Source organism: Numida meleagris, chromosome 3 (genome assembly GCF_002078875.1).
Source record: "Numida meleagris isolate 19003 breed g44 Domestic line chromosome 3, NumMel1.0, whole genome shotgun sequence".
Lineage (NCBI taxonomy): Eukaryota > Metazoa > Chordata > Aves > Galliformes > Numididae > Numida > Numida meleagris.
The window spans coordinates 94237562-94265475 of NC_034411.1; the positions used below are offsets into that span (position 1 = coordinate 94237562).

The following is a 27914-nucleotide window of genomic DNA, read 5'->3' on the forward strand; positions in this document are numbered from 1 at the left end:
CGGAGGAAGAACCAAGAAATATTGGCCTGCCCTGATGTTAAATCATTATGGCTATGACAGGCATTCCTACACATGATGCATGTGTAGCTGCGAATAAGGTCACAGCGTTGTTCTCCTTGGCAGTTAACACTATGCGCTGAACATCTCAGCTTCCATTTTAAATTTACAATAGCTTCACTCCCTCAAAAATTAGATGAAAAATTTGTTAATTATATTTCTGTGTCTAATTAGCAAAGATTTAATTCACTATTGGTGTATTTCACCTTTCTGAGAGCTACTTTAGCAATGACTTTCATGTATCCAGAGCTTCCCATACCACTGAGCTCCAAACTAATTTACCATTTTGCATATTATTACATGTTGTGACAGTAAATAATAAAATTATAGTAGCCAAATTCAGAGGTATGTTAGATACAGGCTTCCCTTAGATCATTTTGGATAAAAATGAGAGCTGCTGGACTAAAATCTCATTGCAGTTATGGTAAATGCACAAAACAGGTCAGCACTGTGTGCAGTCCATCCTACATTTCCAGTAGCACCCCGCTTGCAACAGCAGCCTAGCACAGGTAACACCCTCGTGCTTCCTAGCCATTATAATTACTGAGAAAGCACAGAACACCAGGCAGTATATACACACACATTTCTGTCATCAGTTACAGTAAATTAGTATGGCGATGATAAAAGTGCAGTGAGTTTATTTAGAACAGATAGCAACTTGGTCTCAGAGAATCTACCTTTGCTAACAACAAAAATTCGTTTGAGCAATTGTCAACAATTTACAGGCCAGTTCGGCCTTGTTCCGTGACTAATGGGGTGAGGGGACCCATGGACCCACACCCTGGGAAAGGGGGAAAGGGGAAAGGGCAGGGAGATGGGCCTGAAAACAAAACAGTGGCAACGATCTGAGGAGGATAGCTAATTTACTAAAAAAAATATCAGAACACAAAATAACACAATATAACACAATATATACAATATAACTGCAATTGAAGTTTATAAATGATAAATACCATAAATAAAATGAGAGAGTGTCCAAAAAACCAAAGGCCTTACTCTAATGCTGAAGGCGAGATGCTGCTGGAATGAGCAGAAAGGGAAAAGAGAGAGACATCTCATGATCTGCGAACAGTTTTTATCTTTCCCTCTGAATGAAAAATGGAAACAAAACAATGCAAAGTCCATGCAGGGGCACGTAGTTCTTCTCTTCTGAGAACCAGGTACCCAGAACTATCCACAATGCATGGAACTGGAGCATTAACTCTTTAACTCCCAGTGCACTACATGATGTTATGATGTCAAAGATCATTGAAGAACTACTGTTCGAGATAGTGATAATGTGCTGGGAAAAAAAAGATTTCTTAAAAATCTCACTACAAGACAGCATCTCTCATCATAGATGCTGGCCAAGTGCTTCCAATATTTTGTGAGTTAGCACAGCCAGAGGCAAAAACAAACCCAGTAGTCACCAAGAGAGTTTGTGGGGTTTCCCCTGGTAGCTTCCCATCCAAGTACTATGCATTCTTCGTGAGATCTGATACTACATGTGGCAGGACTGCTGCTAAGAGGGTCACCATGGGATTATTTTAATGTTCACTGGAATGGAAGCAATTTATTACATATCGTGGTAGCACCACTTTCATTCAAATTATAAGAGGTTGCAAGTAGCCTTTTAAATCTGCTTTGCCTTTCCCTCTGGTATCAGCTTACCTTCGAGCTCTTGGAAAGATGATGCTCTGTGAAACAGGCGTCAGAGGTTATACTAAGAACAGAGCATTCAGTAAGCACCCTGTTGACCTCCCAGAGCATGCATGCTTAGTAACAACCATCTGCATGCTTAAATTGGGTTTCCCCAATGGCCTAAGAATGGGATGCATCTGTGGAACAAGTTTTGCACTCACTTGAATATTATCATAAAACATTTACATGATTTAATTAGATTATGTAAATGCTTTACTCCAATTTGAAGCTTTGAAAATCATAATGTCATCCTCTAAATTATGCAAGTATTGAAAATGCTTTTCACAGCAGTAGCGCAAAAACACCAGTGAGACAGTCCTGCCACATTCTCTTCTGCTGTTCTCTGCACACCAGAAAAGACTACACAGAATGCATTAATCTTGACTTCTCTTATTAACATTTTCTGCATATAACACAATTATTTTGTGCCATAATTTCATGCTAAGTTCCAAACCCAAATTTGATTTGGTTTATATCCAGATCCCAACTAAGTAGCAGATTTTTCACCATGTCTTCCGCACCATTCCAAGGCAGAGTGTGTATTTCATGGTGAGTGGACCTCAGTAAGGAAATTCAAAAAAGAGTTATTCACAGAAAAAGCTTCCTACTTGCAGAGCAATTAAAAAGGGACATAAAGTCTTAAAATACATATTTTAAGTTACTACTTATATTTTGACTTACTTCTACGGTACTCCTGGATCGTGGTGCTGCCACAATACTGAACACATCACCAAGAGATCCTATACTCCATAGGACATTTTTTAAACTGTACAAAAACGATTTTGTACAATCTACAGTAATATTCTACAGCAAGTAGGGATCGCAACAAATCACGGTGCTTATTTTGTCTCCAAATAAGTGATGAAATAAACTATCATGAGTTAATTCAAGGAATTAACATGGTACTCAAGGAAAAGTTACAAAAATTGAGCAGCTGAATTTTAATGGACTTTGTCATTCTGAGTATCGCTTTTTTTTTTTTAACCAATGTAAACTTAGTGCACCAGCCTCTTCTTCAATCCAGATGCTCAATGTCTCTGAAAAATCTAAGTTTTGATCTTCCTCAATGTTTTTGTCATAACGGGCTCTGAAACATGGTACCAGTTTACATTTGGTTCTCAAATCTTTACATGTAGTCAGACTACTTCATCTCCAAATCCTACTGGTTCCTCCAATTCTGAAGCCCCCTTCCTCCTTCTATAAAACCGAATGAATAGATGAAACTAAAATAAACATTAAGTATATGAAAAAAAGATCTAAAACATTTGAATTTCAAGGCAGGGACACTGAGAATAAGAGCTTGGAGAAAGACTGACTTCTTCCTGTTCAAGCACATGGCAGTTCTTTACCACAAGGTGAAAGGAGCTACCCCAAGGCTCTTGAGCCATGGATGACCAGACAATAATGTCATATGCAGGCCAGGTTATGTTTCATGAGCATGAGTATATCCATGCTGGTATAAACCACTGAGGGTAAAGCATATCTCTAGCATCATCCTACATCCCTGATTCATCACAGAATAAATTAATCCACTTTTTTCTTACACAGACCGGGACTCCTGAGAAATCTGCTCTTACTCTGCAACCCTGACATTCATGGCATGCTGCACAGGTTTGGTTCTGAATTCCAAAAAAGGCGATGAGTTGTGGCAAAAGGCTGTATGAAAGTCTACAGAGAAAAGCCATGAAGATTACAGACAGAGGGAATGTTTTTGTGTCCCTCTGGTCCCTCTCTGCAGAGCTCCTCTCCAGCAAGTCATCCCCTAACCTGGACTGGTGCATGCAGTTATTCCTCCCTAGGTGCAAGACTCTACGCTTGCTCTTGTTAAACGTCATCTGGTTCCTCTCTGCCCAACTCTCCAGCCTGTCCAGGTCTCGCTGAATGGCAGCACAGCCTTCCAGCACGTCAGCCATTCCTCCCAGTTTTGTACCATCAGCAAAATTGCTGAGTGTGGACACTATCCCCTCATCAAGGTCACTGAAGAAGATGTTGAACAAGATTGGACCCAGCACCAACCCCTAAGGAACACCACTAAATACAGGCCTCCAACTGGACTCTGTGCCACCAATCATAACCCTCTGAGCTCTGCCAGTCAGCCAGTTCTCAACCCACCTCATCGTCCAGTCATCTATTCCACACTTCCTCAGCTTTGTTATATGGACGTTGTGGGAGATCCTATCAAATGCCTTGCTGAGATCAAGGTAGACTACATTCACTGCTCTCCCCCCATCCACCCACCCAGCAACGACATCACAGAAAGCTACCAGGTTGGTCAAGCATGACCTCCCCCTGGTGAACCCATGCTGACTACTTCTGATAACCTTTCAAAAGATACCCAATCAGACTAGCAGACAGAAGCCACTATCTTCCCCAATATAACCTCCCTCTCTTTGATGACAATAAAAGTCTTGTTTAGATCTTAAACATCTTAGGAAGATGCTTAACTGCAGCACACTTGCTTCACAGCTTGTTAAGCTTTCCTATTCCCTACTGACCTCCACTCAGTCACCACACAATGCTTTAACCTGTCCCCTTTTACATTTGGTAGTAAATGTAAGTGCACTTTACATTCAGTACTTTTTACTAGAACAATCCACCCAGAATATTATTCTTTTTGGATATGTGAGAAGACAAATGATAAACCCAGAGACATGTTTATGTTCAAAACTCTAATATCATCAAGGATACAGTGAAGCTCCCTTCACTATGGTGACAGAATTGTTTCTGATCACTAGTCCAGAAAAATTCACAAAATCCCAAAGTGAAATATTAATAAAACTTGTCACCTGAACGTAATTTGCAATAGACAAATATAAACAACCTCCCTCACCCTCAATGAACAGTCAAATGCTTAGCAAACTCTAGGTAGTAAAACTCTCATTAGCCTTCCCAGCAGACATTATTCCACAATGCATAATGCAGAACTGCCTCAGACTCTGTCATGGGCAGTACTGGAAGAGCCCCGGATACTTACTCTCCAGTTCTGATAGGTCTTAAATCAGCTCATAAGGCTGTCATACAGGCCTGACAGCAAAATTAAGTTGCTCTTTTCCAGGTTCCACAATGCCTTTCCTGTGATAGGAATCCTTGAGATGAAGCTCCCAGCACAGAACTGCACCCTCCTGCGGTTACTGCAGAAAATAAATTGAGCACAGATGATTGAAATTATTCTGATTCAATTATTTCATGAACACTTCAACTAACCATATTTATCAGCCTCCTAAACTCATAAATCATAGCAATCTCTGTTGGGAAATTCAAAATTGATGTGGCCCCACCTGAATCAGAGAAGGCAGTAGGCATCTGACAGCCTTGAGGAGCAGCCTTGTGTGAGCTGATTGGAATTTCTAGCAGTATTAATCTTAATAACCTCAGGTAGCTTCCTCCCTGCAGCCTATGTCTTTTTCCACAAGCAGAGAAGGAGGGAACAATGTAACAATTACTCCCCTCATTCTTTCCTGCTGACTCCATTTTCTGATGAATATGAACATGTCAGTCACACTCAGGCCTCATCCATTGCTCTTAGTTTTCAGCAGTGACCAGTCCAAAACTCGCAGAATTTAAATTCTGGCTTAAGCCTTGAGGCGTAGGAGAAGAGAAAAGAAAAGTGAATACCTCCTGATAGAGCAGCGTGAATGCTTAAAAATAAAAGCAGCTTTTCCCTCTGTTTTAAAAGAAATGTCTGTGAACTGCAGTAGAAAATTGTACAGGATTTCTGCAAGTTACTCCAACAATAGACTGAAAATATTCAAGCAGTATTAACAGTGAAAACAGATGATTAAAGCAAATCAGAAATATGCATCCATCTAGGAAACTGAATCCAAGTAACTGTCACTCACAACTGACAGGGTGGACAGAACAGTTGATGAAGTTCTCTGATATTTGCTTTGCAAAGGATTAAACTGATCCCATTGTGATGAAGCTCTCGTTTGTGCTTTTAACTAACAGATTTTCCTACAATAATGTATCTACCAGATTTTTCCCATTTTACTCAGACTGAATGAGATACCAAAAAAAAGCAATAGCATCAAAGTATCTATGGCTCCATCTACCTACCAGTTCCTACCAGCAGCCACATATGCACCCAACACTCTTTGGTAGTCTCAAACAGATGTGTTATATAGCCAACCTCCTAATGATAAAGAAACATTTTTAATTTTAAAAAGATACTGTCCTGTTTGTGCTGTTATGTCCTTATTCTAAGAAGCATAATCCTTTTTTTGGAGGCAGTTTCAGAGAGGAAACGTCTGCTCAATATAATGCATGTGTATACTTAGACTCAGCTGAATTTACTGAAGCGAGTACTTTATCCCACCAACTGCATATTGGAAAACAGACCTTTTCACAACCTCTGCAAAGCCAAATTCCAGGTATTCTTCACTCACACACACCCCTTTCTGTGCACAAAATCAAGGGACGGTTCATTACTTTTTTTTTAGCAAGTGCTCTTTTCCACGGTCAGAAATTAGGTTTTGTGTTGTTTTGTTTTTTTTACCCACTCTTCACGTGTGTTCTAAGACAAGTTAAGGTATCGTCATATATTAAATACAATTCATTCTGTTTAGAAAAGAATCAGGGAAACTATACAAATACTCAGATACCTATGTGCATTGCGTTACACACAACAGCCAATCTACAACCTTCCTGCATAGATGTGTTACCTTCATTTCTGATGTATTTGTTAGTAATTTCAATTAGTGCTTATAAAAAAATTGAAAGGGAAACAAATCAAACTCTCACAATTTGACTAAAATTTCTTCATTCCAACATATTTCCCTTGCTCAACTCTCTGCACTACTGATCCAAATACCAACACCATTTCTGTAGTTTTTCAAGTCTTTCTCTTGCCTCAGTTGTCTGTGAATTTTTAGAAACTGGAAGATGTTCAGAGAAATTGTCTGCCAAAACTATTATCATCCCAGGATTCAGCTCATATAGACTTGCTTATTTGATTATTAGTATGCAGTATCTCTGAATTTTCCAACGTTTCCCACATTCTCCTAAATCCATTCTCTGTTCAAAAGCTTTTCCATAGTTCCTCTTGCCAAAATCCTGAACTCAGTGCAGAATCAAAATGAATGGACAATTTGCTGAAAAGGTACATCAGAGGTCCTCCCTGCTCAGCCCAGCTGCTTGGCAGCTGTTGCTGTAGCTCCAGGGCAACAGCAACTCACATATTTGCCATGCATCTCCACATGGGGAGCTTGGCTCCCGGATTCAGGAAGACTCATTCGTCTCTTTCTCCCCAAAGTTATCTTCTGTGCTGAGCACTAAAACCCTTTATGAAGTTGTGAATGCTGTAGAACTAAAACAGAAGGGCTCGGTATTTTCTCAAGAGCAGCTCAAAGCTCTTCTGGAGTAAGGTCAGTAAGGAAAGGAGGATATGGCCCAGATATTTTATTAATCACATCTAATTATCTTGAGTTGATCTCACTAGGACACTCCCTGTAAGTCATAAACAAGATACATTTTGCAGATATAGCTAGTGTGGCTCAACAGACAGCCAGCTTGACATCTTCCTGGTGACCGACAGCAGGATGTGTGGAAATGGCATAAAATTGCACTGAGGTGGTTCAGATTAGATACATTTTTTTTTTAATACCATTAAAGTGGTCAAACACTTTCCAGAGGTTCCCAGGCTTCCCGTGGTTGATGACCCATGCCTGACTGTGTTCAAGAGTCATTTGAATAATGCCCTCAATCATATCCTTTAACTTTTCATTAGCCATGAAGTGGTCAGACAATGGCACTGGATATCTTTGTACATCCCTTCCAACTCACCTATTCTATTCATTTCAGCCTCTTAGAGTGCTATTGTCTCAGGCTGATTACCCCATCTGATAACTGAACTGTAATGAAACAACTGTTCACACACACTTGCTGCATCTTGAACAGAATAATAACCAGCTGAAAATCCTGGCCCTTTACAACCTATCAATTAGGATTAATAGCTTATGGGTCACTTTGTTTCTTTATTCTCAAACTTGTCAGCAACTACCCTCCATGAACCATCTCCAATGACAGAACTAAAATAGCTTAAATATAAGCCAGCACTTCTCTATCAGTTTAGGCAGGAAGACTAATATGGAAGATTTTAAGGAACTTTTATAACATAGCTAAAACAAACAAACAAAAATTCTTCACCCTTACTCCCATAACATTCTCTTTCCTTATTGCCAATTTCATCTGTCCTTCCTATTTCTGTTTGCCAAACTGATCTTTCATTGAACTTGTCCTTTTCAATTCACTTTTCATCCTGTATTTGTCAGTCTTCCTTCTACCTTTTCTTCTCCTTTGTTTTTTTCTCCAAATCACTTTATGTCATTTTCACTTCACTAGTTCCTCACTGACCAAAGTGGCAGGTGGAACGTGCAGGAGCAATGCACAAATTATTCTGGAGAGTATCTATGGCTTCACACTCAGCAGCTTTCTTTACAGGGAGGCTAGGCTTCCCTAAAACTGATTTGTTCTTTTCCCTGCTATTCCAGAAAGCAAGACTTTCTGCAGCTTCAGAACAGCTCTCATACCACAGGTTCCATTGCAGTTTCAAGCACTTTCTTTGTATCTTCCCCACAAAAACCATAAAACCCCCAACATACTCTATGAAAGCAAATAGCAATTCTGTAGAATTATAAACTTGTATCCAATACTGACACTTGCAATTATCATTACTCTTTTCACTGCTTCAGTAATATCCCAGACACAGCTACCACAGTGATACACCAAGACAGACTATGGCCCTAAACAGTGTAGCCTTGACTACCTTAAACTGCAAGAATTTCAGTCTCACATACTACAAGAGGTACCAGGCTGTAGGATTTGGAAATTCTAAACAGACAGATACAGAGTCAATACTTTCCGTTGTCAGCTGGAAAATACAGGAGTCAGCCAGTTTAATTCTTTCCAACTGTTCTCAGCTAATTTTAGTGTTGAGCATAATACAGGTGAAAACAGATTCCTACTTCCACACATCTATGAGAAATGAAAAGGTAAGAGGTAAGAAGAATTGGCCTAGAACAAATGTCAAATCTATCCATGCCATTCAATACTTATTTTTCATTAATTTTAAAATTGACAAGCAGCTCATTATTTTTCTGGGCTTCAGTACAGGTCAGAGTAATTTTAGCACTGACACCACAACCGAAGTCCAGGTCAGTACCGAGGGGTGTTGCTTTGCATTTCTTTTTTTCAATTTGAAGTTAGTATCTTTTTTAGCTAAAGTGAACCAGATTGTTATTTCAAGATTTTCATTAAATGGTCAAGATTCCTATTGACTCCGTTTACATCATGCTCAAAATCCCCATAGGAATACTACTAATTCCTTTCTCCTTTAATAATTCACATTCTGGGGAATAAAAACATGACTTCAAGAACATTTTTGTAATTCTATACCAGACTCATATACTGAATTGCTGATAAAGAAAAGTTTTTCAGCACCAAATCTAAAATAAAACAAACTTTTACGTGGCAACATTGACAGTCTGACATTTTTAAGGAATACCACAATATTTTTTCAAAACAAAACATACACATTCTGCAAAACAAAACAGTCATTTAAGAGGTGATTATTTGAAAACATAACTATTGGCTTACCATTCTCTCTCTCTCTCGAACATTGAAACAAGCCAGTGCTGGGAGATCAGTCAGATCACAATTTGCATCTCAGAAGAAATGATGGACACTGCTGCACAGAAATCAGTTTGCCAGAGTCTCCTTGCCAAGGAGTGTTTCACAACGTAGACAGTTTCCAGAAATAATACTGAGATTCTGTAACAACTTCACTTGAGATGTGAAGGTTTCCTAAAACTTCCTAAAACACAACTTACAACCAAAATAAACAATTGTGAGAGAAAAACATGAAGGAGTTCTATCAGAACCAGAGACAGAAACTTAGAGAACGCATTTCTATTATTACTGTTTTCTTTTCTCCTTTAAAGTTTTGGGTTTTTTTAAAAAAACTTTCTCCTTTACTGGCAAATAGCACACCTAGGAAAGGAAGTAAAGACCAAGCAAGCACACAGTGATTCTTTGCCAGCGTTCTTGGTGGTGGTGTCCAGCAATGCATGGTCCAAAAGGATTTTCTGAGCCTTTACTTTTAACAAACTTTATTGTATTCATCTTTCAAGTACTGGTCCACTTACTTTCAAACAATGTAAACTTCAAAGAGATTTTGGTTGTCTGTTTGATGGTTGTTTTTTTTCCAGAGGAGCAGGGATGGGGCGCAGTGCTAAGGAGGAGTGCTGGAGCTCAATCTCATTTTGCATACTTGCAGCCACCACCTGGAGATTCCATTTAATAATCTCTAATTCTGGCATCAGAAAACAAAAAACAAAAAACCCAGTACAACCACTCCCTACTCATCCTCTCCCTCTGCCACTTCTGACTTCACAGAATTTTATCATTCCCTCTCAACCACCTGCCTTTCAGTCTTTTTAGTTATCCTCATACATGCTATTCATCACTCCTGTCACACTTCTCTAAAACCTTTTCCAGTTCAACTGTATCAATTCTGAGATAGAAGATACCAGAATGAGACACTGTATGAAGAATCACATACACTATAGATTTATAAATATTATGTAATGTACAAGCGCTTTATTTTCTTCTTTGCTTGCTAACAGTTCCCAATATTTTTGCTACTATTTTAATCTATATTAAGGTGATATTTTTAAAGATCTATTATAACCCTAAAATCTTACTTCCAAGCCATAACAACAGTAACTTGAGACCACCAATGCATATCAATAAAATCAGAGTTTTCTTCACATTTCCTGCACAGAATTCTATCTATCATTTCATCATCCAGTCACTCCATGACGTTAAGACCTTCCATAATTCTCCTGTCAGTCATCTTTACTTCTCTGAATATTGTTTAATGTAACTTGCCTGCAACGTACAGGGACATCTACAGCTAGATCTGGTTGCTCAGAGCCTGGTCCAGATAGCTGAAAAAGATTAAAACTCGATCCTTCCTGCTCTTCTGATTCTTCTGTAACTCATTTCATTCAAATCTGACCTGCTACTCCCTTCCCTTCACAGCATACACTGCCCCTCTTATTCCCTGTTCTGTGACATTACACACATTTGACAGAACTAAAATAAAAGAAAGTATTTTTGTTATTATTTGTTTGCAGGTAGAGCTGTCACGCATGAGCTCTCAATATTAAAGAAAATGCAGCTACATCCAAATTAGTCTGAAATCCGTCCCAGATTTTATTACATATCAAGATCAAACCAAATCCCACATATGGCTACATGATTTCCTGTCACCTTCCCACTACAATCTATATACATTAACAGACAATAAAATTTCATTAGACCTTTATTCCTAATGTTAATGAGGTTTTGAAGAGTTCTGCTGTATACTAAAGAAATATCACTTGGCTTTTTGTGTGGAAGAAAAAACAACAGGATTTTATGTCTGAAGACTGAAAGCTCCACAAAAGCTGCAGCTCCTCCGAGGATTTTGATATTCAAACAACTGAAGCACTTCTGATTTGGAAAAGTAATTTTTCTTACAACGTACAAGTGCATAGCTCATGCCTTATTACAGATTGAGACAATTTCAAACAGCACAAGTTTAAAACCTTAACACAGAAATGTAGACCATCAGAATTTCCAATGAAGCATTCACTCTGGAGCAGACTTGCATCACAGTAACACATATACAAGCAATAATACAGATCTAATTAAATTAACTCCCTCTTACGAATTCTTCTGAACAAGTTTTTCAAAAAGCTAAGAATAGAATTCAACTTCGGACACTTTGGTCTGTAGCAGCCAGCAATACCCTCAGAGTATGTTCTCATGGCAGCAACTGTGTGCACACAATTGGGCACATTTCAATCCAAGCAGTGGGTAAGGACAAGCAGAGATTAGGAGCAGGCCCTCCCTCAACTACCTCCAGCAGTTACTATAGCAACTCTGTTAGGAAGCACTGGAAGAGGCTGGAATTGGTCTGTTCATTGGTCTATGCCATTGGCCTTGGCATTTCTTCTTCCGAGTGGCCTTACAGAATGCCACCACAACCAACACCACTGCACATACCCAAGTTCTTAAGACGATAGGAAACAACAGTGATGTAAAGACAACAAGGGATAAGCTGTTATGTTTAGTCTAAGTATACAAAGAACAGGCAGCAGAATTTTCAAGTTGAGAGGGTGAGGAGGTGTCAGTATGTGCAGTTACCACACCTTCCACCTACATTTCAAGTTTTCTGTGCATTCTCCTGAAGGGCAACATCTGTTCTCAGCATTTGCAGCAAGACAGTCACAGATGCCTAGGTCACATATTGTAAGAAGCATGATATAGCAAAGGATGTTTCGTGCTTAGCTGAAAGTCTGCTGCGTCACACTGCAGAATTGCACAGGGCCAAAAGGATAAGAATGAGATTACTTACAAATATCAAAGAGGTTTTTCATGTTAACAATGGTGTAGCTCCAGAGTCCCTCAATATATACTACAAAACAATAATTCTGCACACATGGTATAATATATTTTATGAGAATATAAGAGTCTTTGGTAAAGACTGATGTTGTTTCTAACAATACGTAACACAAAAATGCATTTAGTCTGCAAATTACAGGATGGGACTTTGATACTATTGTAAAGCTTAAATGAAAACTCCACTTTGATGGTTTCATCTTCATGATTAACATTCCTCCTCAGGATACACAAGATGAGAAAAACTGTGTACAATACTAGACTGAATTATGACAACCTTTTAGATCATTCCCAACTGCATCTACAGTAGTTGAACAGTGAACCAGAATAGTTAGCAGAATGTGACCCTAAGAACAGAAGGCTGTTTATATAAAAAAGAAAGATAAAATATTATTCTTGTAAATGACTAGATGACTTCTGCTACATGCACCTTGCTCCAGTTTTATATCAGCGTTAACTCCTCTGTAATCCACTATATCTGCATAAAGCTGAAGTAATAAATCAGCAGTATGGAAAGCACCTAGCATCTCCAGAAACTTTATAATTCCCAAACTCAGTGTCTACAAACAAAAAAACTAAAAAAAAAAAAAAAAAAAAAAANAAAAAAAAAAAAAAAAAAACAAACAACTAAAAGAAAACCCAAGTAGTACAGCCTTTTCTAAAATAGGCATCATACTTTCCAAGATAAATACAAAAGACAAATTAAAAGTGTTCATGTAAGTACAGATTTTCTTAACAAAAATGTATTTATGTTTATTAAAAATGAAAGTAGATCCTGAAAAAAAAGTTAAACAATACAATACCTACCAATAGTGTACACCAAGATAACAATTCCATCATAATCCAAACAAATTATAATAGTATGTGATATTTAAGAGCTCTTGGAACCCTGTTAATAACAAGTCTCCCATCATAACTTAGAGAGGCAAATAGCCATGGGTCTGCTGAGGACCATTCAACTGCATATACACTATCTTCATGTTCTTCATAGGTAGCTATTACACTGTCCTGAAGGGGCTCTTTAATCCTAAAAGGAAAGAAGAGAAGAAAAAAAGAAGAAGAAAAGAAAGTAAGCATCCATCAACACTCTTGATTTAAAATGCAATGTTAAGTGTCACTAATACCTAGAGCGCAAGTTCCTAGGCAACAGTGCAATAGTGTGGTTCAAGGAAGTACCCTTCTACACCTGGTATCTGCGCATACTTACATTTCAGATAATACAGTCATGTAAAGTGTTAAGTACTCATTTGTATGGATAAAATACATGCTATTCTCAACTTCAGCACAGTTTTCCAGGTCTCTCAGTACCCACTTGAAGCATTTCTATCTCTTCCACTCTTCCTCTCATAATTCAGGCATTAAAGCATGCGTTATTTTTTCCTTAATCAACAGCTCTTCACTCACCACAGTTCCATTCTTTGTTGCCAACTGAATTATTCAAAGCATATAGTCATCTTAAGTGAGAGCAGGTAGATGAGAAGTTTTGGTTCCTAAATTGCGCTCTCTCCTGTGCTGCAATCCTGGACCCATTCAGAGTAACAGAAAGGAAATAGAGGCACCCCTCCAAACACTGTCATTTCTTTTTCCTCCCACTCCTAGAGTTGTAAGAACACCAGACGTACTAAAAATGCAAATTCTCATTTATTACCATATATCTCACCTCTCACTACTCAAGTTCCTAGTCACCTACCTGACCACGAGAGAGTTATTCTCTTCTGCACTGGAAATATTTGAAAACTGATTTGGGATAGTCTTCAAATTTCAAACCATTCAAGAGTCACTGGCTGTGCTGTGTGTTGAGAGCAGCCCTTCTTCTCCCCACACAGAGCCACTCCCTTCTTTAAAAGCACCACAGTACATTATTCTGTAGCTGCAGGGCAGGTGAGTTTGCAGGAGGACCTTACAGTTCCCATCCTCCATAGAGAATCACTCCTGCCTGGCAGCAATCAGCATCCACCTGCCTCCCTGAAACAGACTTGTATTACAGCTTCAGTCCTCCCAGCAGAAAGCAAAGACAGAGGGCCTTGCAAACAGCAATCATTTAAAAAGATACTGCTGCTGCAGAAATGAAGTGCTGATCACTCTTTGCCCTTTATCACTTCCCTCTGAAAGTACGCATCCTTACAATCACAAAGCACATACAGCATTATGTTCCAATTGCTTTCAGGATATCACTGGTCCACCTAGCCAGCCTAACCAGCTGTGAATCTAACATCACAATTAAAATTCAATTGAATTTAATGAGCAAACCAAATGCAGTCTGATACTACAGAATAGCTTCAGATATTTAGTTCCAAGGTCTATTATCATTTACTTACGCTATATTTAAGGTCAGCTAACAAAAAGGGTGCTGGCACAAACAACATACAGCCTCTGGCTAATTACAAAGAGCAGGACTGTTTTGCAATTCTCCTGAATGCGTACTTTGCTACAAACCATCTAACAGCAGAGAGCTAATAAACACACATATGCAGACACTTCATCTCCCTCAATGTGTTTTTCTAACTTCCTGTTAACTGACATGCCTGGTTAACTGAAAGTTGGTCATGTCCCTAGACAGCAATGTGCCTCATGCAGTGCTCACCCACTTATCCAGAACTCCATTATTCTGAAGGTTTCAAATGTCTCTCTGGAAAAGCAGGGGAGTAATGCATGGTGAATACTGCTGTCAGGGGACACGACCGACTTTCAGTTAACCAGGAGTCTCAGTTAACCAAAGGTTGGATAAGCAAAGGACAAATATGCATCTAACTTGCACTAATTTCTGTATGTTCCAAGTTGTTACACTGTTTCATTTAAACAGTACAGTTCATCTAATTTAATTCACAGAATTCAGAATGAGTGTTTAAGAAAGAAACATACAGTTTGGTATTACCATTTATAACTACAAAGATTAACTGATCTTTATTATTGTCTATACATTTACTTTCATACTCAAGAAGACCATTTCTTGTCTTCTCTTGAAAGTACACTATCACATGTGGCTCTTCAGGTCACGAGATCATTTTTCTTTTATTGCTGTTTAAGCAGATAAGATTTTTTTTTTTAAGTCCACTTATGCATATGACTGGCATAGATTTGAAAAAGTTGCCAAGAATCTGAGAAAATCCTTATGTAAGTGAACAACTGGTGCGAAAGAGCTAGATGCTATAGAAGATAATCAGATGGAAGAAATAATCTCAGTAACACATATCTTGGGAACAATACAGAAGATCTGAAAGAACCTGTCCTGTAAAGAGGCATTCTTTACAAACACTATGAGAGAACAGCCACGTCTTTCAAGTCTGTACTGGGCAATAAACCCAAAAAGTTTCTGCAAAGGGGAATAAAGAAGAAAATTTATTTTGTGCATCTGAAAGATTGTCCAAAATAATGAAGAAAACAGAAAGAAAGAAAGAGGTGGTTTGTTTAGTTTTCTTTTTCTCCTCTTTTCAAGATGGATCACTTTAACCCATGCTTAGTCTTTCAAGACAACACCTCAGATTCATCTGCATTTTACCGATGCGAGCACTTTTCTGGTAATCCAACACCAGGCTGAGGATACAGGTTTTGATTCTACATGAATCTAGGATACTGGTGACAGCAAATACTAGTAGAACACATAAAAAATAGCTTATATTTTATCTTAGAACATCATTTTTCTACACAGATAATTTAATTTTGTTTTGCTTTGTTTGGTTGTTGCTGTGGGTTTTTTTTTGTTTTCTTTTTCAGCAGCTGCTAGAATTTTATTCATAGAATCATTTAATTGTTTGAGTTGGAAGGGGCCTTAAAGATTATCTAGTCTGACTCCTCTGCAATGAACAGGGACACCTACAGCTCGATCACGTTGCCCAGAGCCCTTGTCCAGCCTGACCTTGAATGCCTCCAAGGATAGGCATACCACCTCTCTGGGCAACTTGTTCCAATCCTTATCATAAAAAACCTCTTCCTTTTATCTAATCTAGATCTCTCCCCTTTTAGTTTGAAACCATTTCTCCTAGTCCTATCACAAAAGACCCTCCTAAAGAGTCTGCCTCCTTCTTTAGATACCAAAATGTCGCTATCAGGTCCCTCCAGAGCCTTTGTTTCTCCAGACTGAACATTTCCAGCTCTCTCAGCTTGTCCTTGCAGGAGAGATATTCCATCCTTTGGATCATTTCTGTGGCCCTTCTCTGGACGTGCTCCAGCAGGTCCATGTCTCTCCTGCACTGAGGACTCCACATCTGGGTGCAGTACTCCAGGTGAGGTCTCACCTCCCTCGCTCTTGCCCTGCTGGCCACACTTCTTTTGACACAGTCCAGGATACAGTTGGCTTTCTGGGCTCTGAGTGCACACTGCTAGCTCATGTCCAGCTTACCATCCACCAGTAACTTCACATCCTTTTTGGCACGGCAGTGCTCTATCCTTTTTCCCCCACCTTGTATTGATAATGGGAGTTGCCATGACCCAGGTGCAAGACCTTGCACTTGGATTTGTTAAAACCTCATGACTTTCTCCTGGGCCCACAGCTGCAGCCTCTTTAACATTCAGCAGTTTCAGAGACTAACATGATAGATCTAATGAATGTATTTTTTTAATACTTTATTCATAACATAGCAATGATTAAAAATATTATTATTTCATGTGATTTTACTCAGAAACCATCCATTCTATAAATAACAGATCTCAATGAGGTACAGGTACAGATAGCTCTGACTACTGATTCCTAGATAGAGAGGTCTGACTAAAACTTTATTTGATGAGCATCCTTGCTAATCATTTGTTAAGCCTGGCAAGCGTGGTGAACTATTTTCTTCACTGCCCTAAAATCTTCCCAGCCCTTAAAAAACTCTGCAAGTTTCAAGTTTTCTTGTACTATTTCAAAGATTTTTTTGGACAGTTTTAAGTACCTTTTTCTCTTCTTGTATTTGTTCTTGCCTGCATCAGCTGACAAGGCATCAAGCTTTTATGTCATGAAGTACTTTTATTAAGCAATGTGTAATCTCTACCTACATCCTGCATAAATTTATGACCTGAACCAGACAGTGCTGAAACCAGACTGATTTCTCTTTGTAGCTTTATTCACATAGCACAACCCCTACCATCTTCTTCTACAACAGGAGAAGAGTTTTCATTTTACTATATAACACTGAGGTTAATTGCACTACTGACTTGAGAGAGAAGCCTGTTAAGCCTTGGATAATTGTTTTCATGTAGAGAGCTGTTATTTCCAATTACTGCTCATGCTAACAACCACTTAGTTTTGCAGAACTAGAGATTCTGTTTTGTCATCATAATGTTTAATGAAGTGTTTTTCAGTGTCACCAAAAACCGTTAATTCCTTATCACAAAGTTAAATCCTCCTTAATATAAAAGTTACTGGAAACAGATGTGATTTAACAGAGCAGCAAAATGTACAGTGTCCAAAACGCATCCTGAAGAGGAAACGCACTGGACTCTTAGACAAGCCCAGTAGATGCCCTTTCCCTTTAACTGCAGGGCTGAACTTTACAACTGTAAGAGTTTGCTTCAGGTAAGCTCAGGTAGCACACTATTTCCTTTTTCACTCTGTTCAGTAATACAGAATTCAGAGGGATTTTTTTGGTTTGTTTTTTTTTTCCACAATTTCTTTGTATATTAGCTAGACATTCACTTTATTATAAATATTGTTTTCTTACACAGAAACAGCCTTCTGAACTGCTTCTACACAAAAATCCCATCTTTCAAAACAGGAAATGCTTTTTAATATATCAGATTTCATATTTGTCCTACAAGACAAAGTGAATTTATCAGCAGGTATACTCTAGTTAAAGAAAGAAATAGCAGGGGAAAACTGCACCTGGAAATTGCACTGCACTAGATTTGGCCCAGCTTCTTTACGCATCCTACCAAGTGAAGTGTCTAACACTGGTATTCCCTGGTACCTATTAGAGTACCTATTTTTGACAGGATGCTGAAGGTTTTCCTTATTTAGTGCAAAGACACAACACAGTTGGCATACTCGTCCTAGATACATTTCACAAAGGCAGTGTACACACTGCATGTTTTGGAACAATCAGAAACATAGTCAGTGAGAAAAGAAACTCATGAATATGGCTAACAGTAAGAGAAAATTCTAAAGGGAAAAATCAGAAGACTGCAAACATGATTCAGAAAGCAGAAACGGTCCCTAAGCTGCCAACATTCTAGGACTGGAAGCATACCCAGGGGAAATATCATATTTTCCTGTTTTTACAACATTTCCTCTTGGCCGCTATTAGAAACATGATACAGGCTAGGGAGACCTTTGTTATGATGCAGGGAGGCTGTTCATCCATTTGTATGATTGATGAGAATAACAGTAGCAGTGAAAAAAGCAAGAAAGGGACAGCAAACTAGTTTCTCTGATCTGTATCAGCAGTTGAGATGAAATGAAGGTCACTTAGTTGTGACAAGAGAAAAATCCTCAAGTAAAGTCATAGTTACACTGCTTGTGCGTGTTCTGGTCTCCAAGAGGAGATACAAGATGAACATATAAATTCTCAAGGTGCTGGCACATATGTGGACAAGCACACAGAGAAACTTCCAAGAGAAATTTCTTATTAAGAATAGAAGATAGCAACTTTTTTTTTTGAGCGTGGTCTATTCATTACTCAATGAACATTTTCTTAAAAAGCAGGAATTTACTGCAGGAAAGCTAGCAGAATGAGTGTGTAGACTCATGCAATTCTAGGCCACTTAACAGTGCAAGGTTAAACTAACAACGTTACTTGCTTTTGTCTTCTAAAAAGACATATTAAAACAAAGTTGACCTCAGAATATTTTAATATAGTAAAAATTAACTTGAGTCTTAAAAACCTCAGACATCTTAGCTGTTTAGAATATTAGTATTTAAAACTACTGACTCATTATGAGTCTTTTGCTAGGTAAAGAAAAAACCCTTAAAAGACTGACTTTGTTCTATACTCTTCATTTTCATATTTAACCCAAAGGGTATTTTACAAGTTATTTCAGACATAAGTTGAAAACATAGGTAACCTATGAGGAAACAGCCTTTTTTTCTTCCTTCTCTTGAAAGAAGGTTGAAATACCAAGTGTAGAGTTGGTTGCTCAGTCTGAAGGTGACTGTCTGGAGATACCAGCTGTACAGACACTTCCTATTCCTGGTATAATTCAAGATATACTTGAAAAAAGAAAATGTTTTTCAAGATTTCTGTGCTACTTAAAAAGGAACGAGATGTCCTCCTAACAACGTGAAACTAACCCTGTGAGGATATACCTTAATGAAAATCTAAGAAGTATCCAACCCAAAAGCAAGGAAAAAAAACAAAAATAACAAACTACATCCACCTACTCCCCAAAACCTCCACTACACAACCAAAGCCTGTGTTTTACAGAAGCAAATGTACTCATGGAACGGCACAACAGACTCTTCAAATAGGTCTCCATGAGGAAAACAGGTACTGAAACCTGTATATTTGGCACTAGTAGTTGATTAACTACAAGTATTTCCAACAGCTGTTATGCCCTGCTTCATTAGCATGCTCACAGCTAAACAGACATGCATCTGGCAACATTTCAAGGCTGGTGAGTACCTTACAAATATCCTTCCAGCTCAATCCATAACAAAGACAAGAGACTCACAGTACCAACTGAAGGTCACAAAGGCTAATGTACTTTTGTAGGTTTTATAGAGAACAGGTTAGCAGCTGAAAAGCATATATTTAAAAACCACAGTTGTTACTGATGGTACTCTTGCAGCCTCCGGAAACAAGTGAGCGCTCTGCATCATCACTAACAGAAGTCATTCACAATGTGGTTTACATCTAGGTCATACTGAAAGGATGCTGTATTTGTTGTATTCGTTTTGCATATTGGCTTCAAAAATTCCTATTCTAGAAACAACAGTTGCATTTTAAGTGAAGCACTCTATAATGTCTACAATCAACAGGAATTTGGAACAACTCCAGATAACATATTATGCAACACTTGTCAGAACACTATATACTTCTGACATGGTTTATATTATTTCATTCCCACCACATAAATGTATGATACTGTAACCTCTTTCTAGATTCCATTAATTATATTTATATTCCATTCAGAACAGAATGCATTTTAATTCCAAGCCAATGGTAAGCAACTGAGAGGTAAGTATTCGTAATGTTGTACTGCAGTTGCATTTCAGATAGTAAATATGCACCGTTGATTTAAGTAGTTTCCTAAGCGTCTGATACCTTTGTTTTCCAGGCACTGATATCACCAACTGATTATAAATACGTTTTGTATGTTTAACCATTCCTACGCATGAGATAGTTTCCTTATTTAATCAAAAAAGGAAGAAAAAAATATAAAAGAAAAGTTCCAAGTCCTTCATGTGACACCAAAACTAGTTGGAGCAAAACTATATCTTATTAATAAATGCGCCAGAGCAATCTTAAAAATGCAACTACAGAAGTAATCTAAAGTTTATTTAAAAGTTTAACTGAAACATCTGAAGAACACAACTGAATACAAGAGGAATCTTTTTGTAATTTCCTTATTCTTCAACTCATCTCACCATTCTTCATGGAAAAGAACACTTCATGAGGTAATGTGTCTATATCATTGCAGAAAGTTCTGCATATTAAAATAATTAACTAACGTAAAATGATTGCTCAGTGCAGTCATGGAATACATGGATTTTCACAGTTGCAAAGAATAGAAAAATTCAGACTAGCCTGTCTGTTAGCTTCAAAATATTTTACATGAGTTTCCATTTCATTATCCTCATTTTGCAAAGGAAGAATCTGCTCAAGATCACTGTTTAAGCTAGCAACAAAATTACAATGCCTCAAGCCATGCTAGCTCTACAGAGCAACCTCTACGTATGTTCATACAAAAGAGGAGAATAAATATCATATTACAAATGAAAAAATTAACCAGCCAACAAATGTTCCCTCCAAAGTACACATGCACAATACACAACACACCCAAGTGGAATGGTGTTTACAAATGCTTGCAATTGCATGCAATCCTGTCTACCAAGATAGCGGAAAGCAAACTTCTGTTTTGCTTGAAACAGTTCTCTCTCTCACACCCTCTTACTCTTTTGAAAAAAAAAGCAGATTTTCAACGGTCCTTTAATCCAAATTATTGTGTGTGAATGACCTGATCCAGAGTTCCCTTAAAGTGATCTTTTCACTCATCCAGACGACTTTAGGACTGACCCTCAGCATCACCATCCCCCTTTTCACCAGTGCAAATACAGTGATCATGCTGATTTTACAAAAAGAATACATTCCACCCATGACTCTGAGTAAAGAATTAAGTAGTAATTTGAACTGCTTACCTGAAAGGTCTGTATACAAAAATCCTAGTCAGCAAAGAATAGCATGTTAACCATTTCAACAAAAAGATAAACTATAAGCATATGCATAAAACCTAGGAAACTTCATACTTCTCTTCTTGATGCTGCTCCTCTTGGTCACTCAGTTCATCATCATCTACCATATGTCCAAATGGTTCAGAAGAAATTGATACCATATTAGACAGTATAACTCTGCTATCACTGCTTCCTGTAAGGATCAGCTGATCATGAGAATGATTATATCTGACATTCCAGACCCTAAAAAGATAAATGAGAAAGAACAAGAGGTCATGTTTGGCAGGTTGCAAGTGCATCAATATTGTTCAAAAAGATTTTGATTTTAAAAACAGAATTAAAAATCATCTTTGATTTGAATGTGATAAGTACACACAAAAGAAACGTCTCATTCCAAAGACTATTTCTTTTGTTTTCATTTGGCTTTTAAGCTTCTATATCATTTGTTTTCTATGGAGTGTCTTCAAAATTCAACAACTAGATTTTAAGAAAAAAAAACCACCATTCAGTGGTAATCATTCCATGAGGGTATATGCAAGATTATTGTTTAATACATCAGAAAAATATTTAAGTTCTAAAAACATAAAATCCCACAAAGCAAAATACAGATTAGAAGTTACCTGTTAGACAAAAACCTCAAACACTTTCACAATAAAATTTAAAATAAACTTTAAAAGAAAGGAAGGTTTATATTTATCTTCAATTTTGATACTTTACATAACAAATTAATACTAGGTGTTTTTTGGTTCTTGTTCCATTATTTTCTTTTCAATCTTCTAGGGAAAAAAAAAGTACATATAAACACTCCTTCTGTTAATTCTCATCTTCATTTCCACCAAAGTTGCTTCAGGGTCCTGACTATTTTGCAAGAATTACTTTAACTCACACTGTACAGATATTAACTGTTCATCTCTTAACAAAAGCCTGCAAACATCAGACCAGATTCTCTCTTTGCTCCAGCCACAGGCCAAAGTAATATATAAAGATTCTAAATATAATTTCAGAAAAAATGACTGACTTGTTCTAGCTTGATGGATGCAAAGTGCGAAAAAAGTGAGGCTGACATATCTACCACTGCACACTGGAAGGATAGATGGCAGCTGTGGCAACCAAAACAGCTCAGGTACTTTTCTGCACATCAGGTGCAGCAGATCAGGCTCAAGTTGGGCAGGCACAGCTGCATCCCATCTGGACCCTACAAGCCAACCTCTGTGCTGCACTTCTCCAAAGGTGTACCCACTCTCCCCAACATTAACAACAGCTTCTTCCCAATCACACTAAAAGACTGCCTAAACTTCTAATTTACAATCACACAAGGAACATTCACATATTAAAACCTTTCCTCTGTGCAGAAAAATGTTATCCACAATAGCATAAACATAGCTTGCATTGTTCCTAAACAGTAAAATGATTAGCTGAATAAATTATATAAGCTATCCACCCACAACACAGCATGTAGATAATTTGTTCTACCAGTGGGAATGCTCCTCTAGTGTCTTCACTGGTTCTGTGACATTTCTTGTGTCCCAGAATTTCACCTTGCAGTCATCTCCACAGCTAGCCAGGTAGTACTGTTTATTGGGATTAAAGTCGAGGTCTCGTACCAGCTGTCCATGTGCATTTTCTATGCAATATATCTGCCTGTAAAACACATTAAAAAAAATTAAACGGTCTATAAAAAGCTAACTGCATTCCACTGACAAGAATCTGTTTCCCTGGAAACTTGCATAATGCCCTTACCACCCACAGACCTCAAGTTCTCATTGCTAGTGCACAGTCTGGGGAAATCCCAGCTGCTAGCTGCAGTGACTTGTGTAGATTTCTCAGCATGCTCTGAAGTTTTCCTCTTTACTGATTTGTACTGGGATCTTTTGGAGCTAAAAATAAACATTAGATCCAGATGATTCTAGCACAGGTCTCTAGCAACCATGAAATACCTGTGACTAAGCCACAATATGTTCATGTTATAGTTTCTCCATCCCTAAGCTGTTATACCATTTCTATATTTATGACGTCTAGTTCTCAGAATCACAGAATCATCTTGGTTGGAAAAGACCTTCAAGATCATCAAGTCCAACCATCAACCTGATCTATCAAGTCCCATCACTAAACCATTTCCCCTAGTGCCAGATCCATGCACCTCTTAATTACCTCTAGGGGTGAGGACTCCGCCTCTTCCCTTGGCAACTCACTCCAATGCTTGACCACTTTCTCTGTGAAGAAGTTCTTCCTAATATCCAATCTAAACCTCCCTTGCTGAAACCTGAGATGGTTTTCTCAAATCTTACCACTTACCCCCTGAGAAAAGAGATCAACACCTTTCCCACTGCAGCCTCCTCACAGGTAGTTGCAGAGAATAATGAGATCTCCCCTCAGACTCCGCTTCTCCAAGACTAAACCACTCCAAACCCCTCAGCCACTCCTCACAGGTCTTGTTTTCTAGTCCCTTCACCAGCTTTGGTGCTCTTTTCTGCACATGCTTGAGCAACTCAATATCCTTCCTGTAGTGACAGGCCTAAAACTGAACACAGTATTTGAAGTGTGGTCTCATCAGTGCTGCATACAAGGGGCAATCCCTTCCCTAATGCAGCTGGCCACATGATTCCTGATGCAGGCCAGCCTTGGTAGCCTTTGGCCACCTGGCTACATCACTAGCTCATGTTCAGCCAGCTGTCAATCAGCATCTCCAGGTCCTTTTCTGCTGGGCAGCTTTCCAGTCACTCTTCCACGAGTCTGTACCACTGCACGGAGCTGTTATGAATCAAATGAAGCATTTGGCATTAGCCCTGTTTAATGTCATGCGACTGGACTTGGCCCATCAATCCAGTCTATCCAGATCCCCCTGCAAAGCTTTCCCACTCTCAAGAAGATCCAGAAGAATGAACTCAAAGTATATCACAACTCCAGTAATCCTTTTCCTAACAGCTATTGCAGTCACCTGAGATAAATGATATCACCTAGATAACCAGCTTCACAACTCTGCTCAAATTTTGAGAGATTAACGATATCACTCAGGTATGCCTTTCTACCAGCTACTCTGAAGTCTGAATTTTACATTTCCTCTTCATTTCCTAAAACACCCTTATGAGACTTTTTTATTTCAAATATAAACCACTTTTCCCTACATTATTAACACTTTTCACTTCGTTCTTGACTGCACTGCTCATGACAATGTGGGTGAAGGTTTAAAAAGAAACACCATTTTCTGCCTACCATACATTCAGTTGTGCTTACCATGAAAGCCTTTATGCTAATTAACTATTAGTCTGACCACTTGATCAAACCCTTTCCCTTCAAATCCAAATATTCTTTTTCACTCTATCATCTTACATACAGCAAAATAGCACATATTCAATTTCCCACTTACACCGCAGGTTAGTAGGATTACACCAGGCCACACAAACATTTTCTCCAACTAGTCATGCTCTCTTCCCATATTCTTCCGCATCTTTTAGAATTTGTTCACAGAGTCCGAATTTCCCTAATACAATTCTCTCTAACCTAGTTGTTTTTCTCCTCTGCTTCATGAGCTTTTGCCTGGTTATTAATGATCAACTGCTTTCTTGTCTAGCCCAACAGTCTTTTTGCCAACCTCTTGTTTTTTCCTTTCTTTCTTTGCTACAGTCAATACCATTTACTCTCTCTTACATCTATTAACTGCACTCTCACAGAAGTAGCTATTCAAGATGTTTTAGAAGCACCTTTCCTCTCTTTGCTGGTATAGCAGTTTTCTGACCTTGATTTTTTTCTGTCTTATACTGCCATGGCTTATATATCTTTGACTTTGAACTCCAACTTCTAGCCAAGCTAGTCCCCATCAAATATTCACGTAATTCTAGTCATATTACTATGTGGTCGAAGATAAGACAATCTTGCATGTATTTTTTAAAGTACATTGCAAACAGTTCTTTGGCATACTCTAATTCTCTTAAATTAATTCAAGGACAGTCAAATACGAGCTTTACTTAAAGCAACTAGAATTCTGGGGCTTGCTTTTGTTAACCAAACTACCTTTTTTCCTTGCATATCTTGTTAATATCTGGACTATCTTTCTTACAAGTTACTCAGAGAATTCATTTAATACAAGATTGAGAAGTTATTCTCAAACAAGACAGAACATGAAGCAGACTTCACAACATTTAATGCTATCTAATCAGAAATACAGGGTTTAATCTGAGTTCTGCATGCTATATGTTACAAACAAACTCACCTTTCTCCTTAGACCTTACCTCTCATGTATGCTTCCTTTTAAGAAGTCTTCATAAATGACAACACACATGCATGTATCAAGTTATATCTTTATACATTCTTTTACAGGACAAAGAACAGAACTTTCAAATACAAGAACAGGCATACAAAAAGAGACTTTTAATGATTATATTTGTATTTTTATGTTTTTTTTATGTTTTTTATGGTTTTTTCTGTTTATTAAATTAAACAAATTTGTAAGGCAGAAACATACAAAGTTGGCAAACATAAGGATTTATTGTGATACCCCTGAGCTGGCAGGAACCATAGAACTAAATTTAAAGTCATCCACCTTTAAGACAACAGAAGTTATTAGAAGACATCAGTCTTCTCAGTTAAGTGATAAATTACTATGTGCTAAGGGATAAAGTGTATCTTAAAAAAAGCCTTGCAGGGGCTTTAGTTGTCTTGACAACAGATGCGCACAACATTACTCCTTTACTTATCAAAATCACAACCAAATAGGGAAGAAAACACCTTATCAGGTAGATCCAAAGCCTTAATTGATACTGACATGATTTTGATAAATTCAGTAGCTTCGTGTGACTGGTATGCTACAGTCTTCAATGTAGTATAGTATATTATTAAAATCAGAAAAACAAAGAGTGAAATTGCCCTGTGAACTACCTTCAGAGATTAAAGTTAGCTTTACATAGTATGCTATGAAGACAATTCATAGCATACTCAGGACTGATGTTGCATCCTGATTTTCAGGTTGATTTACAGAACATCTTCATTCAGGTAATGCCTGTGTATTGAACCAATGATCCTGGGACTAGTACACAGTTGAGTAAAATGCAATACACAAGTTAGAATTAGAGCTGAGGGAAAAAAAACCCTTTACTAAACTGTGAATACACCAGCTATGCAATCCCAAACATTCAATTAACAATTTATAGCTTTGCCACATTTCTAATTTTTTTTTTTTTAAAGTTAGGAGCAATGAAAAAAAAAAAAAAAAATCTATCTCCTGAGGAGAACTTTTTTTGACTGCAATTGTTCTTTACCTCATGCTTCGTGTATCCCATCCTCGAACAGTGGTATCATTGGCTGTTGCAATCTGTGTACAATTGTGGTGTGGACTCCATCTTCCTGAAGTAAACCTTAATTGTCCTTTCCCTTCTAAGGCTGCAGAACTAGAGAGCTAACACAAAAAAAGAAATTAGTAATGTTTCTAAAAGTAAAGTTAAAGTGAAATTAATTCCACTAAGGACAAAGTACTGCACAACAGCCTAACGTTTCAGGCATAATAGAGTTTCGAAATCCTAGTATACAAGTGGAGAAAATTAGGAATATAGAACTGATTTTGTGTCTTAGAGTAATTTTTACAAAGGCTTACACATTGTAATGTATTCAGAAGTATTAGAAGTACTATGCTTCTTGATAACCTAAACAGTTTCAGATCTGGATGTGTTGAAGCTTCGTACAGACAATATGGACATACTGCAGTTATTTATAGCTGTCTTAAACGAGCAAATAAGTATATACTTTCAGTTTCATAATCAGCTATAGAAGACTCATGAAATGTGTGTTTTTCCATGTCAAGATGCCACATTTTTATCTGCAGGAAAAGAATTAGTGTCAAAAGCTCTTGAATAACTGTATAGCAGCATAAAAAAAAATATCAAGGCCCATGTACTCATGTCATCACATACATGCCTATTAAAATAATAGAAGGCAGTAGATCACAAATCTACAATCTGCAAGAATTAAAGGTTTCAGTTCCAAAACAAGGCTTACATGCCATGGACAGCTGTACACTCCATAGAGTTAATAAAAGGTATAAAATAATCAACTTTGTCTATGAAGCTGTAAAACAAATCATCCTCCCTCCAATTTCATGTGAACATGGGGACAATCCAAGATACAGACATAGGTACAGAGATAGGTGCATTTCTAGTAACAAACTGAAGCTGATTGTTTAATATCTGAAGGGGGGGGGGTAGAAAAGCAAAATAACTGTGATTTGATCTGATTAAAACTTATACAAATTAAAGGTGCCTGAGCAGACAGCAGACATATTTGGTCATCTTGCACATGGTGTTCATATTTAGAAGTGTTTCATTAAGAGGGATTCCACACAAGCAGATTAAAGCACTGGATCTTGTTAGATCCCTACCCAGGTATTAACAGAATATTATATATATATATATATTTTTTTTTTTTTACGTTCAGGCAACAG

General features: G+C 37.9%; 1 protein-coding gene across 2 annotated transcripts in view; it reads right to left on the bottom strand.

Annotated features, from left to right (window-relative positions):
• The window catches only part of EIPR1 (EARP complex and GARP complex interacting protein 1), a 168511-nt gene that overhangs the window by 89004 nt on the left and 51593 nt on the right, over positions 1–27914 (bottom strand). The window contains exons 6-10 of one of the 2 annotated variants that reach the window (XR_002437250.1): positions 26740–26876; positions 22958–23125; positions 21560–21727; positions 12988–13207; positions 4712–9558 (exon numbers count right to left, since the gene is read on the bottom strand). Coding sequence is in view for 1 of the 2 variants with exons in the window: in XM_021392629.1 (XP_021248304.1) it covers positions 13033–13207; positions 21452–21475; positions 21560–21727; positions 22958–23125; positions 26740–26876 (672 nt within the window). In the remaining variant the exon portion in view is untranslated. Of the gene's footprint in view, positions 1–4711; positions 9559–10926; positions 13208–21451; positions 21476–21559; positions 21728–22957; positions 23126–26739; positions 26877–27914 lie in introns of those variants that run through there. The other variant, XM_021392629.1, reaches the window with a different exon arrangement.